Here is a 15,600-nt window from a genome sequence, read left to right on the forward strand (position 1 = left end):
GCTACTCCCCCTGCCAGCAGCCCCGTGGCTGGTGGTCGGTGCTGTGTGGGCCCCACCATGATGTATGTGTTTCATCCATTCCGTTCATCCATTTTTATAGATCATTTTAGGGCTTTTAACAAAAAATTAGAGGGATAAAAATATCAGGTGGACCACACCGAAAACAATATTGATTGGATATCCACAATTAAAATTCTCCTAAGGCCCACTGTACTGTTTATTTAACATCTAATCTGTTTATTAGGTCATACAGGCCCAGATGAAGGGAAAAAACAAAAATCAGCTTGATCCAAAACTTTTATAGCCCCCAAAAGATTTCTAATGGTCGATGGTCATCCAACACTGTTTCATGTAAAGTGGTCCACTTGAGATTTGGATATACCTTTGGTCTCATACCATAAAATGATATGGAAAAATATATGCACGGAATGGATGAAACACATACATCATGTGGGGCCCGCGGACACCATCAGCCATTGGCTGGTGGCAGGGGGAGTAGCCAATCCGTTTCCTCAGCAAACCGTGCCCCATGGGATTCACAGCAGTGGTGGACGGATGACCGTCCAAACATCTTACGGGCGCTGCTAGTGTTGACAGGCAAAAACCCGTAACTCGCTCTGAGTGATCATCCTCACCATTGAAATGTACAGATGAATGTGAAACATTAATATCAACTTTCAACGATGCAAATTCACTTCACAAAGGTGACCTAATTCTGCTAATCATATTTTCAGTGCTGGTAAGACGATGGACGGTTGGATCTTCCAACTAAAAGTACTGCATGTGGATCCTATAGGGCCACTCATGATAGAGAGACTGAGTTGGAACTCAGTCAACACGAACTAAGAAGCATTGAGTTACATTACTCACCTTCAAAAACACCTGGTAGATGACTTCGTCGTAGTATCCAGCATCATCTTCATGGCCATTTTCATATGGAAAGAAGTCATAGTTGACATTATAAGGCATGGTCTTCATCACCCCATTGAAAACATCTATAGGAAATCCGGTCGGATTCCACCGCTTATTTTTCTGGTCGAAGTCCACCTTCATGAACTCTCTAAACCCATTCTTTAGAGGGACCCCGATCTTCAGTCTCTTAGTCGATCCACTCATCTTGACCTGACCATTTGGAATAGCCGTTGACCCACCAGGCCAGATAACACCAGCAAGATCTTCCACATTCGCTGAATAGTTTTTATCCATGATCATGCTCCGAGAAAGGCCAGTTGCAGGTGTCCAATACCCGATTCCTCTCTCCCCCTTTCCCACCACATTGACTATTGTGAAATTGGGAGACTGAAACTGTCCATCAACAAAACGGATTACACCGCTTAGGCCCGTGAATGTGTTCCCCATGATTGATTGCAAGAGCTTTGGCCCGATTGGAGAAACACCGAAATCAAATAAGTCCACTGGATTTGAATCCGTGGCCATGTTGCTATTGGAAGGAGCGAAATGGAAGCTTCCATTCAATCCAGAACTAGTCCTCTCGGATGCCGTTGCAATGGCCTGCATTGCATCGTACGCCCACAATGCATACACTTCAAGTTCCGATATTTCAATCTTAGGGTGTTCCTTCTCAAACCGTTGCTTCCACCGGACCCTAAAATCATCGAGTGCTGAGGAATTGGGAACGTAGGTTTTGACACCCAAAACACCTTGCATCAATGGGATGACTGAAGAATTCATGTAGCCGAAAAGATTCATGAGCCGTGATGTGATGACCCACACATACCCGTCCTCCATCATCTCCATCTCATGAGCAAGCGTGAAGAATCTACTGCCAATTGGAAATGATACATGCACTATGATAACCCGTGTACGCATTGCCGCTAATTTGCGCAAGGTGTCCCTGATTATGACCTCACTGGCAGCAAAGGGAATCACAAGCTGTCGATGTAGATGGGCTCCGTTGGCTTGGAGTTCATCGGTTAGGTCGGGTACCAGCGACATCCCCCTTAGGGTGTCATCATGTACCAGAATGGCAGCTCTCCATGCATAAGCTTTGATAACAGCAGCGATGGCTCTTGCCTGAGTGGAGTCGTTTTGGGCCATGGTGATGAAGTAAGGAGATTTGGCGGGAGAGTGGGAGGAGCTGATAGCAGCAGAGAAAGAGAAGGTGGGGATGTGGGCTTGGTTTGCCATGTTGGCTAATAAGTCGGCCTGTTCTGATGCCTCTGGGCCTATGATCGCTTTCACTTGAACACTTTTTATGAGGTTGAGAGCTACCAAACCGAAGAAATGAAGTACAAATAGGAGATGGTTAGCGGATATTTGTAAGACTGATGGGGGGAATGATCATATTCAACATCTAATTTTTGGGGCTTATATCACGTGAGATGATTTCTAAAAAAATTCTTATGAATCGTCGTAATTAAGACGGGCGTCCACGTGATGTTATGCCCTATTTGGTAGAAAATTAAAAATAACGTTATGTGGGTTTACTAACAATTATATAAGAGCTAAAATGAGATTGTTGAATATCATTCTAGAATTAAGATGTTTGTGTGTGATTTGGTCTCTTCTCTCCCTTATAAATAGTAGTGTTATACGCAAATTCTCCCCTCTCATGTAGGTAGTTGTGCATCATACAACTTCTCTCTTGCAAATATTTGTGTTATATAGTAGTTGTTAAACAGGGCAATTTACGGAAACAGTCACCAAAAGCTTGTCATAAATGGTTTTACATATGAACAAAGTGGGGCAGACTATATGATATTATCAAGCAGAGAGTTAGAAAAATGATGATTATTTGTGTCTGTTAATGATATTATAATCAATTAATCACTGGCAACGATAGGTGGGCCTGCCTTCGGTTGGGCCTACCCGAATGTGAATGAGTTGTGCAGTCAGGGTCTCGGGTTTTTTCTGTTAGCCTGAGATCCCCCTCCAATCTGTAAAGCCTTCATCCTTATCAATGGAAAGGTCATTTTGAAAAAAAAAAAATGATGATCAAGCCATTTGACCACTAAAGCATGATCCTAAGCATGATTCGAAACCTCATTAAAAAAAAATTATTAAAAAAAAAAGAAATTTTCTCTCACAACTGAAATATGCCTTATATCTGCTTAAGGCGACAAAAAAGCTAGTCGATACTCTGGTCGATTGTAATGTTCACTTTTTTTTTCTTTTTTTCTTTTGTCTTTTTTTTTTTTTTTCTTTTTTCTTTTAAATGATAGAACCTATTAAAAATATTGGGCAATATCAACAACTAATTGGAGTCATACATCTCACCATTACACGTCTAGACATTGGTCAAGTCATTTTTTTGGTCAGCCACTTCATGTATAGGCCATCATCCATCCATATGGAAGTTATAAGTAGAACACTCCAGTACTTAATAGGAATTTAAAGATTGAGGCCGGGTTAATCAGATTTTGATTGGACATGTTTTCAATTAATAGAAGGTCTACATTCAATATTTGTACTTTTGTTAGTAGTAGCCTAGTTACGTGAAAAACAAAGTATTGTTTTATAATGTAGCGTAGAAGCAGAGTATAAAGCAGTGACATCAACTAAGTGTGAACTTATTTGGATAAAGTTCTGCTCAAGGGCATGGGGTTTTACGATGAAAGCTATATTGATTTGTTTTGTGATAATCAAACTATTCATATTGTGTTTAATCTCGCATTTCATAGAAGAATAAATCAAATTGAAATAAATTATCACTTTTGTCAATGAGAATGTTTAAGCTAAGGATAATTCTACTCCATTTGTTCAAACTGACGACCAACTCGCCGATTTTAATTTTTTATTTTATTTTATTTTATTTTATAAAGAAAGGTGGACAGTTGCCACCAGTATTGTATTGATGAAGGCGATTGTACAGTCATTCAGACGAGTCCATGATGCGCAGAAATGGAGGTCAGGCCCCGGCTATCATATACCCAAAAACTTTCCGATTACCTCATAAAAACTGTTAGAAAATTAAGGTTTTGAAGTCATTGCTCAAGTAGGGTATCGTCGATATCTCAACCCCCAATTGAGGGGGAGTGTTCAAGATTATTCTCAAATTATGATATTTGTGTGATTAAGTCTTTCCTCTTCCTTGTAAATAAATGTGGTGTACATAACTTCTCCTCTTATTTAAGTAACTTTGTATCAGACAGCTTCTCCTCTCTCTTGCAAGTAATTTTGTTATACAAAACTCTTTTGAATATGTACAAGTTTCTTTGTGCTTTAGAATGAGATCAATAAAAAAAAAAAAAGAAAAAGAAAAAAGAATTATTCTCACATGATAGAGCCCTGGTATATTAAGAAATATCATGTCATACTCAAACGTGGTTTTGAAGATACCACATGTCATAATCATAAGAGAGAAGCTCTCTCCATCATTCAAGCTATGTTGAGGGTCAAATATTGCATATTAGACCCCATTGATTGTATGGATTTACGATTATGACATTGCTTAATGGCCTGAATTAATCGTGTTTGTAATGCAGGGTGTGTCAACGAGCACGGACTGAAAAGGATGCTAAAAGCATAGATTTGACGCTCTGGCATCACCAATGCATTGGACGGGACTCCATGGGACCAAGATCGAGGATTTACACATTAGAGATCAGAGAAATTTCAGCCATTCACTTCAAACAGGCCTGAAAAGAACGTCCAGAATACAAGATCACAAGGTTCCTACCATCTGATTGGCTCGAAAATTTATATATGGCCTGAGGACCATAAATTAACCGTACACGTCAAATTTCAACCATTAGATCCTCGTGGAAGTAGCCCAACAGAGAGATCAAAGGGCGCTAGCCATTAAAGAGCATCTTGGCAATCCATAAGCGATTAAGGCTCAAACTTAGGCGTTAGAAAGAGCATGAAAAATAACAAATCCTAGTGAAATTTTGTGTCATTTACATGGTGCAATCAGGAGATACTGGCGGCAGAAGATATAACAAAAGAAAAGGGCAAATCTGTAAATAGATGTGCCATGCATGGCATACGTGAAGCCAATTGTATTTTTGACGGTGAATGTTGTCCATACATTGATTAAGCATGTGGCCCACCCTGAAGTCGGATCTACTTTAAACTAGAGGCCATGGGCTATCACTATGTACATGAGCTGATGGAGGGAGTGGATTTCTAGGACAGGCATCACAGTGGACCCCACCTATTTTTTGCACAAAACGTCCAAACAGAGACGTTTCGCACGTCCAGTGACGGACGTGCTCTCACCGGCTAATCATAGTGGGCCACATCCATCGCCCAAACGGACGATTTGAACCATCTATTTTCTCTATAGGGTGGCTAAGACCCTGTCCAATGTCTTCTTCTGTTCCAATGCGCGCGCACACACGTAACTCATGATCAAATGCAAGATGGACGACTAGAAGATCTGGTACCATGGGCCGCATCAAACTCGAGACAAATCAGCCTGTCCCGAACGGTTTTTCGAGTTGAATCCGATGGACGGCGTAGATCTCTCAAACATCAGCTTCAGTGGGCCCCACCGACATCGCAGCGTTGTTAGTTACGCATTCTGTGATAGCGCGTCCGAGGCCGGACGCTGCGGGCTGTTTTGTAGACATGGCTAGAATCGGTCCGACAATCCTAGCCATTCAAAACCTCTCCAAGGAAGTTCCGACTGATGCCAAGAAGGCTGAACGTCTTAGATTGGTTCTCTTTGGCTGAAAGATGAATGAACGGAAGTCGGTTTCCAAAGATACCGCATCGACTGTCTGGGTAACTGCGGAAACAGATTGCAAAAAATCTCATGCTGGGAAGGATGAATGGACTCAAGCCACCACCCTTGGGTCTTCTATAAAGGAGAGAGAAGAAGAAAGAGAAAAGGGGAATTTGAATTCGAAGGAGATCAACGGGCAGCCGGCTGGGAGTTTGTTTCTCTTTCTTCTTTGGTTTTATTTTTCTTCCTTAATACTTTTGAAAGACTTTTAGCCTCACCATGTTCATGTTAGGCTAGACCTCTTAGCTAGGGCTAAGAGGTGAAGCTTGCAGTCTGATGAGAAAATTTATGCGTGTGCCTTTTGTTTAGACTGAACTGATGTTGATTTTATTTTAATTAAGGGAATGCTTTTGGTTTTTAATGGTCTGTTGTGACTGAAATTACAATGGGACTGCAATGGCCTTGAGTATTTCTTTTTCCTTATTTTGATTATGATGTCAGGAAGCCCTGTTGTTCACCATTGTCTCCTGGGCATGGTTGGATGGCGGTATCCTTCCTAACCTGCATGATCATCTGATTGGTTGGTAATTAGTTTAATTTTGTTGTTGACTTTGTCTCCTGGGCATGGTTTGGTGATGGAATCCATTCTAATTCATATACCTTTCATCTCTTTGAAAATTATATCAGAGGAAGTTCAGTTTAAGTTCCATGATTTTTGAAGCAGGTATAAGATCTCCTTGATCTCTACAAGTGGATCCTCTGAATCCCTAGTTTCCTTCCTTTGAATTCCTTAAGCTTTAGATTAGTATTTCACTATTATTCATCAATTTATATTTGATTTCGATTTCATCTTAGGCTATTTTTATTTCTACCTAGTTTCAGATAACGTACAGGTTTCAGTCCCTTGGGATTCAACCTCGGTCTCACCGAGTTTATTACTACATCACAACCCTATACTTGGGGAGTGAACAAGTTTTTGGCGCCGTTGCCGGGGACTGACGGCTACGTTTTTTGAAATCAACTAGTTTTAGGATTAGTTTAAGATTAGGATTTTTTTAAACTTTAGGTTTAGTTTTTCTGATTGCTAGAAACTAATCTGTTTCCTATTTTGTAGGACCTTGACATTAACTTCTAATTTGGTAATTCTTTTTCAAATCCTCTACTCTTTCTATGTTTAGAATTAGGGTTTGAGTTTTAGAAGTTTTCTAATTCTAATTCTCTTTTAATTATAGAATTTTCTATTTTCTATTTTTTTTTATAATTTTCCCTTTTTGGAAACTAACCCAACTCTTTTGTTTTGTAGGTTGGTAAATTTTTTCTTAATTTTCTCCTTGCTATTTCTAGATTAGGATTCTTTTTTAGCAAGTTTCTAATTCTAAACTCTTTTAGACTCTAACTTTGTTTCTTATTTTATTTTTAGAAATTTTCTACTTGTAGACTTTTTGTTTAAAAACTAACTTTCTTATTTTGTAGGCCTTTAAGATAGAAATTTCTAATTCAGTAAGTTCCTTCTCTACTTTCTATTTTTCAGTTCTCTTGTAGTAATTTACTTTCTAGTTTAGGATCTTCTTCTTTTAGAAACTATTTTACTTCTATCTTCTTTTTTCTTTTTCTTTTTTTTAAAGATTTTCTAATTTTAGATCTTCTCTTTAGAAACTGTCTTGTTTTGTTTTGCAGGTGTTGTTACTTAGGGCTTCAATTTGGTAATTTCTTTCCAACTCTCTCTCTCCTTCTTTCTAGATTTTCTTTTCCTTTCTTAGAATTAGGTTTCAAATTTGATTAAGGGCTGTGAGTGTTTCATGCCCAAGTAGGTCCGTGACAACACTCGACGTCTCTTGACTGAAGGAGGATTGGTTGAGGGATTGACTATCCATCGCAGGACTAGACACCACTCGAAATCCCCTGAGTTAATTGAAGTTATGGCTGAAGACCAACCTCCTCTACTTCCACCTAGGGTGGAGGATACCCAAGATAAGAATGAGGTGCATCAGGTACTCCCGCCTCGTACTTTACGAGATTATCTACAACCGGTGGGAGTGAGTACGCCCTCATGCATGATTTTCCCTAAAAACACGGGACAAATGGACATCAAGCCAGGAGTTATCTAACTCCTTCTCAAATTCCATGGACTTGAATCAGAAAGTCCATATTTACATTTGAAAGAGTTCAATGAGATTATAGCTACATTATATTTTCCTAATGTATCTGAGGTACAATCAGGCTGAAACTCTTTCCTTTTTCCTTAAAAGAGAAGGCTAAGATGTAGTTACATTCACTGCGTCCTAGATCCATTGGAACATGGAACGACATGCAGAGGGAATTCATAAAAAAAATTCTTCCCACATTATAAAACGATTACCCTCAGAAAAGCAATCATGAACTTTGCCCAAAAGGAAGATGAAACATTCTTCCAATGTTGGGAAAGGTTTAAAGATTTGGTCAGTTCATGCCCACAACATGGATTTAAAACGTGGCGCATTACAAATTTTTTCTACGATGGACTGACATCTTCCATGCGCCAAATGGTCGAGACAATGTGTAATGGAGAGTTCATTAATAAAGATGTCGACGAGGTATGGGACTACCTCGATAGTCTTGCTGAAAAAACACAATCATGGGACTATTATCCAAAGTCGAACACCACGTCTAGGCCGACTCAATTAAAGGAGAAAGGTGGATTATATCTCTTGAAAGAAGAGGATGATCTCAAGTGTAAAGTGACTACGCTCATAAGGAAAGTTGAGGCCATGGAAGGAAAGAAGGATAAGGTTAATGAAATTGTTTACGGCATTTGTGATTGCAACATTCATACAACTGAAAATTGTCCTACAATACCTGCCTTTCGAAGAGTGTCGAATGAACAAGCTAATGCCGTAAACAACTATCAAAGACCTTTTACTGGACCAATCTCTAATACGTACAATCCTGGTTGGAAAAATCATCCAAACTTTAGTTGGAGAAATAGACAAACTGCTACCCCTCAAAGTTTCTTTAATCAAAATCCAAACCAGGGGAAACCTCAAGAAGAACTGGTTTAAAATTCCATGCAAGAGCTGACCCATGCAATGTGAGACTTTATGTAAAAGATGGATTCACGTATGATGGTTATAGAAAAGGGGATACTTCCTGCACAACCGCTCCCCAATCCTAAACCGCAATACGAGATAAGTGATCCCAGTTCTTCAAATCAAATGGGGCATGCTAAATCTATCACCACTCTTAGGAGTGGGAAGATCATTGATAAAACCCTTCCGATTAGGCCCAAAAAGCCTCAAGAACCAGAAGAGGACAACAATAATGGATCTAGTGAGGTCCCACAAAAATTAAAACCGAAACTTCTAGAAAAGCCAGTTGCTCCATTTTCCCAACGGTTGGTCGCACCAAAACCTCTCTCTAACTCTCAGATATCCTAGAGGTGTTGAAACAAGTGAAAGTCAACATTCCTCTACTTGATGTCGTAAAACAGATACCTTCATATGCCAAATTCCTGAAAGACTTATGCACAACCAAACGACGGCAGAGTATTCAAAAGAAGATCTTCTTGACCGAGAAAGTGAGTGTCATCCTAAAGCAAGACGTGCCACAGAAATTCAAAGATCCCAGTAGCCCAACCATATCATGTGTAATCGGGGACCATCGAATTGATCATGCACTTCTTGACTTAGGAGCGAGCGTCAATTTGATTCCCTACTCGGTATACAAACAATTAGGTTTAGGTGAATTAAAACCCACCCTAACCACACTACAACTTGCTAATCGCTCTGTTCGTGTACCAAGAGGGATAATTGAGGATGTGTTGGTCCAAGTTGATAGATTTTACTACCCTGTAGATTTTATCATCTTAGACACTGAACCCATAAATAACATGAGCACTCAGATCCCCGTCATCCTTGGTCACCCATTCCTTGCCACTTCAAACGCAATTATCAATTGCAGGAATGGTGTCATGACTATGTCTTTTGGAAATATGACATTGGAGTCAAACATTTTTTTTAATAACGGCAGAAACTTAGAGGATGATGACGATTTTCACGACATTAACATGATTGACTCTTTAGTAGAAGATACGACACCGCTGATCTTTTCCTCTGACCCTCTAGAGACGTGTCTGGCCCACTCCCGTGATTTTGATGATGACATGATTAGGGAGACATGTGCCTTGCTAGATACTGCACCGGTACTTGAAGTTAACCGGTGGAGGCCACAATTTGAAGAGTTGCCTCAAACTGATGTAGTGCCTTTACCGTCTAACGTCAAGCCACCGAAGCTTGACCTAAAACCTTTGCCCTCTGATTTAAAATATATCTATTTAGGTCAAGATGAGACATATCCGGTGGTGATCTCTACCCACCTGGAGAAAGAACAGGAGAGTATGCTCATTTCTACTCTCATTGAGCATAAGGGAGCCCTTGGATGGACGATAGCGGACTTCAAAGGAATCAAACCCTCGATCTGTACTCACCGCATTTATCTTGAGGATAATACTAAGACCACTCGGCAATCACAACGTAGACTAAATCCAAACATGAGGGAAGTGGTTAAGGCCGAGGTTCTTAAACTATTAAATGTGGGTATCATATACCCCATATCCGATACTCAATGGGTGAGTCCAACTCAGGTGGTTCCTAAGAAGTCCGGGATCACCATCGTAGCCAATGCCAATAATGAACTTGTGCTAACTAGAGTTACTACTGGTTGAAGAATGTGCATTGACTAGAGGAAGCTGAATACCGTCACGAGGAAGGACCACTTTCCTTTGCCCTTCATTGATCAAATCTTGGAAAGGCTAGCTGGTCATTCCTATTACTGTTTTCTTGACGGGTATTCGGGCTACAATCAGATTGAAATCGCCCCTGAGGACCAAGAAAAGACTACATTTACATGTCCCTATGACACCTTTGCTTACAGAAGGATACCATTCGGATTATGTAATGCCCCTGCCACCTTTCAGCGATGTATGATGAGTATCTTTTCTGACATGGTGGGAAAATTTCTAGAGGTCTTCATGGACGATTTCTCTATTTTTGGTTCATCTTTCAGCAAGTGCTTAGAGAGTCTTAAATGTGTGCTGAAAAGATGTGAAGAAAAGAACTTGGTACTTAATTGGGAGAAGTGTCATTTCATGGTTCATAAGGGAATTGTCCTTGGACATATCATCTCGTTCAAAGGAATCGAGGTGGATAAGGCAAAAATCGATCTTATCTCTAACCTACCTCCACCCAAGAACATCAGAGATGTGCGATCCTTCTTGAGACACGCAGGGTTTTATAGACGATTCATAAAGGACTTTAGTCTCCTCTCTCGTCCCTTATGTAATCTTCTGCAAAAGGATGCACCATATAAGTGGACTGAGCAATGCCAGGAAGCTTTCACCAAGCTTAAGGGCATGTTAACCACTGCACCTATCATGCAGCCACCCAATTAGAGCCTTCCTTTTGAGCTTATGTGCGACGCTTCTGATTATGCTCTTGGAGCGGTTCTAGGCCAGAGAAAAGATAAGAGGCCCTACGTCATTCATTACGCGAGTAGGACTCTAAATCCTGCCCAAGTGAACTATTCGACTACGGAAAAGGAACTCTTAGCCGTAGTGTTCGCCTTGGACAAATTTAGGTCCTACTTGACCGGATCTAAGATCATTATCTATACAGACCATGCGGCACTTAAGTATCTTCTTTCTAAGAATGATTCTAAGCCCCGCCTGATACGATGGATCCTCCTACTCCAGAAATTTGACCTAGAAATAAAAGATAAAAAGGGAGTAGAGAACGTACTGGCTGACCATCTTTCTCACCTTAATCTCTCTGATTCCCTTGAAATGACATATATCAATGACATGTTCCCTAATGAACAATTGTTCAGAGTCTCCCATTCACCTTGGTTCGCTGATATTGCTAATTACCTTGCCACAGGTTCCATACCGACACAGTGGACTGCGCAAGATAAGAAGAAATTTTTCACTAAGGTATGTAACTTTTTCTGGGACGATCCATATTTATTTAAATATTACCCAGACCAAATCTTGAGAAGATGTGTGCCAGACGATGAGCATCAAAGCGTCATCTCCTTCTGTCACTCACAGGCCTGTGGTGGTCACTTTTCTGCTAAAAAGACCACGGCCAAGATTCTGCAGTGTGGCTTTTACTGGCCCACTATGTTTAAGGACACTCATGAGTTTTGCAAAGCTTGTGAGTGTTGTAAGAAATTGGGAGCATTGTCCCGTCGAAATATGATGCCTTTGAATTCCATCCTTATCATTGAAGCATTTGATTGCTGGGGCATCAATTTCATGGGACCATTCCCCCAATCGTTTGGAAATCTGTATATTTTGCTCGCCGTGGATTATGTCACTTAATGGGTCGAAGCGATTCCGTGTCGAACTAATGACCATCGCACGGTCATTAAATTCCTAAAAGAAAACATCCTTTCTCGATTCGAAACGCCTCGAGCCATCATTAGTGATGGGGGCTCACACTTTTGTAATAAACCATTTGAGAGCTTAATGAAGAAATACGGTATCTCTCATAAGGTGAGCACCCCATACCACCCACAGACAAGTGGGCAAGCTGAGATTTCTAATATGAAAATTAAACACATTTTAGAGAAAACGGTTAACCCTGACCATAAGGATTGGTCAATCCGATTGATCGATGCCTTATGGGCATACCGTACTGCCTTTAAAATCCCTATTGGAATGTCTCCCTTTAGACTTATCTATGGGAAAGCTTATCACTTGCCTGTGGAGCTGGAACATAAAGCGTACTGGGCGATCAAAAATCTTAATTTCAATCTGGACAACGCTGGCTCGCTACGCAAACTTCAATTGAATGAACTTGAAGAGATTCGGAATGATGCGTACGATAATTCGAGAATTTACAAGGACAAGATGAAAGCATTTCATGACCAACACACTTTTGTGAAAATTATTCACGCCTGGTCAGAAGGTCTTTTTGTACAATTCTCGATTACATCTCTTTCCGGGTAAGCTTCGATCTCGTTGGACCGGCCCTTACATTGTTGTTACTATTTTTCCTCATGGGGTCGTTGAGATAAGAGATCCCGACAATGGCAATGAGTTTAAAGTCAATGGACATCGATTGAAACCATTTGTCGAGAAATTTGATTCAGAGGACATGTCCATGCCCCTGACTGCTCCTGTTTACCAGGATTGATCTCCTAGTCTGATGGAGGTATAGGTAGGTTTATCGCTTTCATAGGACTAGGGTAGTTACTTTATTTGTCTGTCTGAAGACGGTAAACTTAGCGCTCCTGGGAGGCAACCCAGCTCTTCATTTCATTTCGTTTTTATCATTAGTTAGTTTAATGTTTGTGGGTAACATCACTGCAAACCCTCACGAGACTACAACTCATCCACTAGGGGCAACCTAGGGGTTTAAAGGCTTGTTGCATACGCTAAATGCAATCGAGAGCACCTACGAAAGTGGTATAGGTAGGATTTTATTTTTGTTATTTTTGTGTTGCCTTCTCTCTCGTGCTGACCGACGTCCATGTTGCGATCTCTTGGAAAGTGTCTCTCGATTCATCATCCAGGTACTATCTTCCCATCACTTCATATTTACTTTTCGTTGTCCCAAGTGCATTGCATGCTCATATCTTTTACATTGAGGACAATGTAGATTTTAGGTTGAGGGTGGGAGATTAGGTGACCTACTCAACATTTTCTTGGTCTTGAACAAAAACTGTGGAAATTTTTAAAATTTTCTGGAATTTCTTGTGAATTTGAAGTGATTTTGGCAGCCATCTTGGATTTAGAATTACAAGATAAGTGATGCTGGAAATTTATGACTCTTGGATTCAGCTATTTGTTAGATTTCATAGTTAAGTTTGAACTATTAATCCATGGTTAGAGGTTCTAAATAATGATTGAATCATGATTTCACGAAACACATCTCACTTGCACATTAAGGGTTCAGTTCGATATTAAAGGATTAACTTGGTGATCACTAAGCTGGAAAGGATTGGGCGAATGGTCTACACCATGGGTTTGCTCCCTATAAGTGTAGATTTAATTCCCCATGGATGATATGTGAAAAAGTTAGGTGTACAGTCTTCACCATGGGTTTGCTCCCTATAGGTGCAGATTCGATTCCCTTGCTCATCGATGGAAAAATCAGAAGTTGGTAGGTTGATCTATGGGGCAGGTTTTGGGTTTAGGTTTTGGTGGACATGAATTCTCTTATGAGTTGCCGATGATATCACGAAATAGAGAAGTGAACCTTAACGATAAAGCGGAGATTACATCATACACTCATGGAACTCAATGATTAGAATTTTTCTAATTAATGGAATAATACTTTGAACTTGATCATGAAGTTTACCGTGCACCTGAGTCTAGGAGAAAGTAATACCCAACATTCATGAATCTGAGAATTCTCATATCTGGATTATTCTGCAAAAATCACTCAAGTTTATAGAAATTGTTCTGTAATTCTCAATTTATTTTTCGCATACCTTGCTCGGGACTAGCAAGAAGCTGGTTGGGGGTTGTGTTGAGGCTCAAATATTGCATATTAGACCCCATTGATTGCATGGATTTACGATTATGATATTGCTTAACGGCCTGAATTAATCGTGTTTGTAATGCAGGGTGTGTCTACGAGCACAGACTGAAAAGGATGCTAAAAGCATAGATTTGACGCTCTGGCATCACCAAGGCATTGGACGGGACTCCATGGGACCAAGATCGAGGATTTACACATTAGAGATCAGAGAAATTCCAGCCATTCACTTCAAACATGCCTGAAAAGAACGTCCAGAATACAAGATCACAAGGTTCCTACCATCTGATTGGCTCAAAAATTTATACATGGCCTGAGGACCATAAATTAACCATACATATCAAATTTCAGGCATTAGATCCTCGTGAAAGTGGCCCAACAGAGAAATCAGAGGGCGCTAGCCATTAAAGAGCATCTTGGCAATCCATAAGCGATTAAGGTTCAAACTTAAGCGTTAGAAAGAGCATGAAAAATAACAAATCCTAGTGAAATTTTGTGTCATTTGCATGGTGCAATCAGGAGATACTGACGGCAGAAGATATAACAAAAGAGAAGGGCAAATCTGTAAATAGATGTGCCATGCATGGCATACGTGAAGCTAATTGTATTTTTAACGGTGAATGTTGTCCATACATCGGTTAAGCGTGTGGCCCACCCTGAAGTCGGATCTACTTTAAACTAGAGGCCATGGGCCAACACTATGTATAGGAGCTGATGGAGGGAGTGGATTTCTAGGACAGGCATCACAGTGGACCCCACCTATTTTTACGCAAAACGTCCAAACAGAGACGTTTCGCATGTCCAGTGACGGATGTGCTCTCACCGGCTAATCACAGTGGGCCACATCCATCGCCCAAACGGACGATCTGAACCATCTATTTTCTCTATAGGGTGGCCAAGACCCTGTCCAATGTCTTCTTCTGTTCCCATGCGCGCACACACACGTAACTCATGATCAAATGCAAGACGGACGACTAGAAGATCCGGTACCATGGGCCGCATCAAACTCGAGACAAATCAGCTTGTCCCAAATGGTTTTCTGAGGAGAATGCAATGGACGTGGTGGATTTCTCGTCTGACACTGATTTTGGACCCCACCAACGTCACAGCACGAGTCGCACAGGCTTTGTTTCGCAACAGAGCCTGCGGTCAAATGTTGTCTGCCACCCTCTGCATTGATCAGTCCGATCTGGACCATCCAGTGGACTCCAAAGGGCCCTGTAACCATTGCCTAGGTGGCAGAATCCCAGAAGGCATTGAGAAGATGATTTCCAACCGTCTAAATGCAGGTCGGACGGCAGAGTGAAAAAGCCTATGGACCACACCGAAATCATTTAAGAACCGTCCATTCCTGATGGGTTTTTCGAGTTGAATCCAATGGACGGTGTAGATCTCTCAAACATCAGCTTCAGTGGGCCCCACCGACATCGCAGCGTAGTCAGTTACGCATTCTGT

General features: G+C 40.8%; 1 protein-coding gene and 1 non-coding gene across 3 annotated transcripts in view; both read right to left on the bottom strand.

The window, feature by feature from the left end:
- LOC131256798 (glutamate receptor 2.9-like) overlaps positions 1-15,600 on the bottom strand; it is a 100,314-nt gene that overhangs the window by 67,012 nt on the left and 17,702 nt on the right. For both annotated transcript variants that reach the window (XM_058257841.1, XM_058257840.1), the window contains exon 2: positions 871-2,228. In XM_058257841.1, the coding sequence (XP_058113824.1) occupies positions 871-2,228 (1,358 nt within the window). The remainder of the gene's footprint in view (positions 1-870; positions 2,229-15,600) is intronic.
- On the bottom strand, positions 7,987-8,093 carry LOC131257275 (small nucleolar RNA R71). The gene has a single exon (XR_009177283.1). It is a non-coding gene; the product is annotated as a small nucleolar RNA R71 (small nucleolar RNA).

The sequence above is a fragment of the Magnolia sinica genome, chromosome 9, assembly GCF_029962835.1.
Source record: "Magnolia sinica isolate HGM2019 chromosome 9, MsV1, whole genome shotgun sequence".
NCBI lineage: Eukaryota > Viridiplantae > Streptophyta > Magnoliopsida > Magnoliales > Magnoliaceae > Magnolia > Magnolia sinica.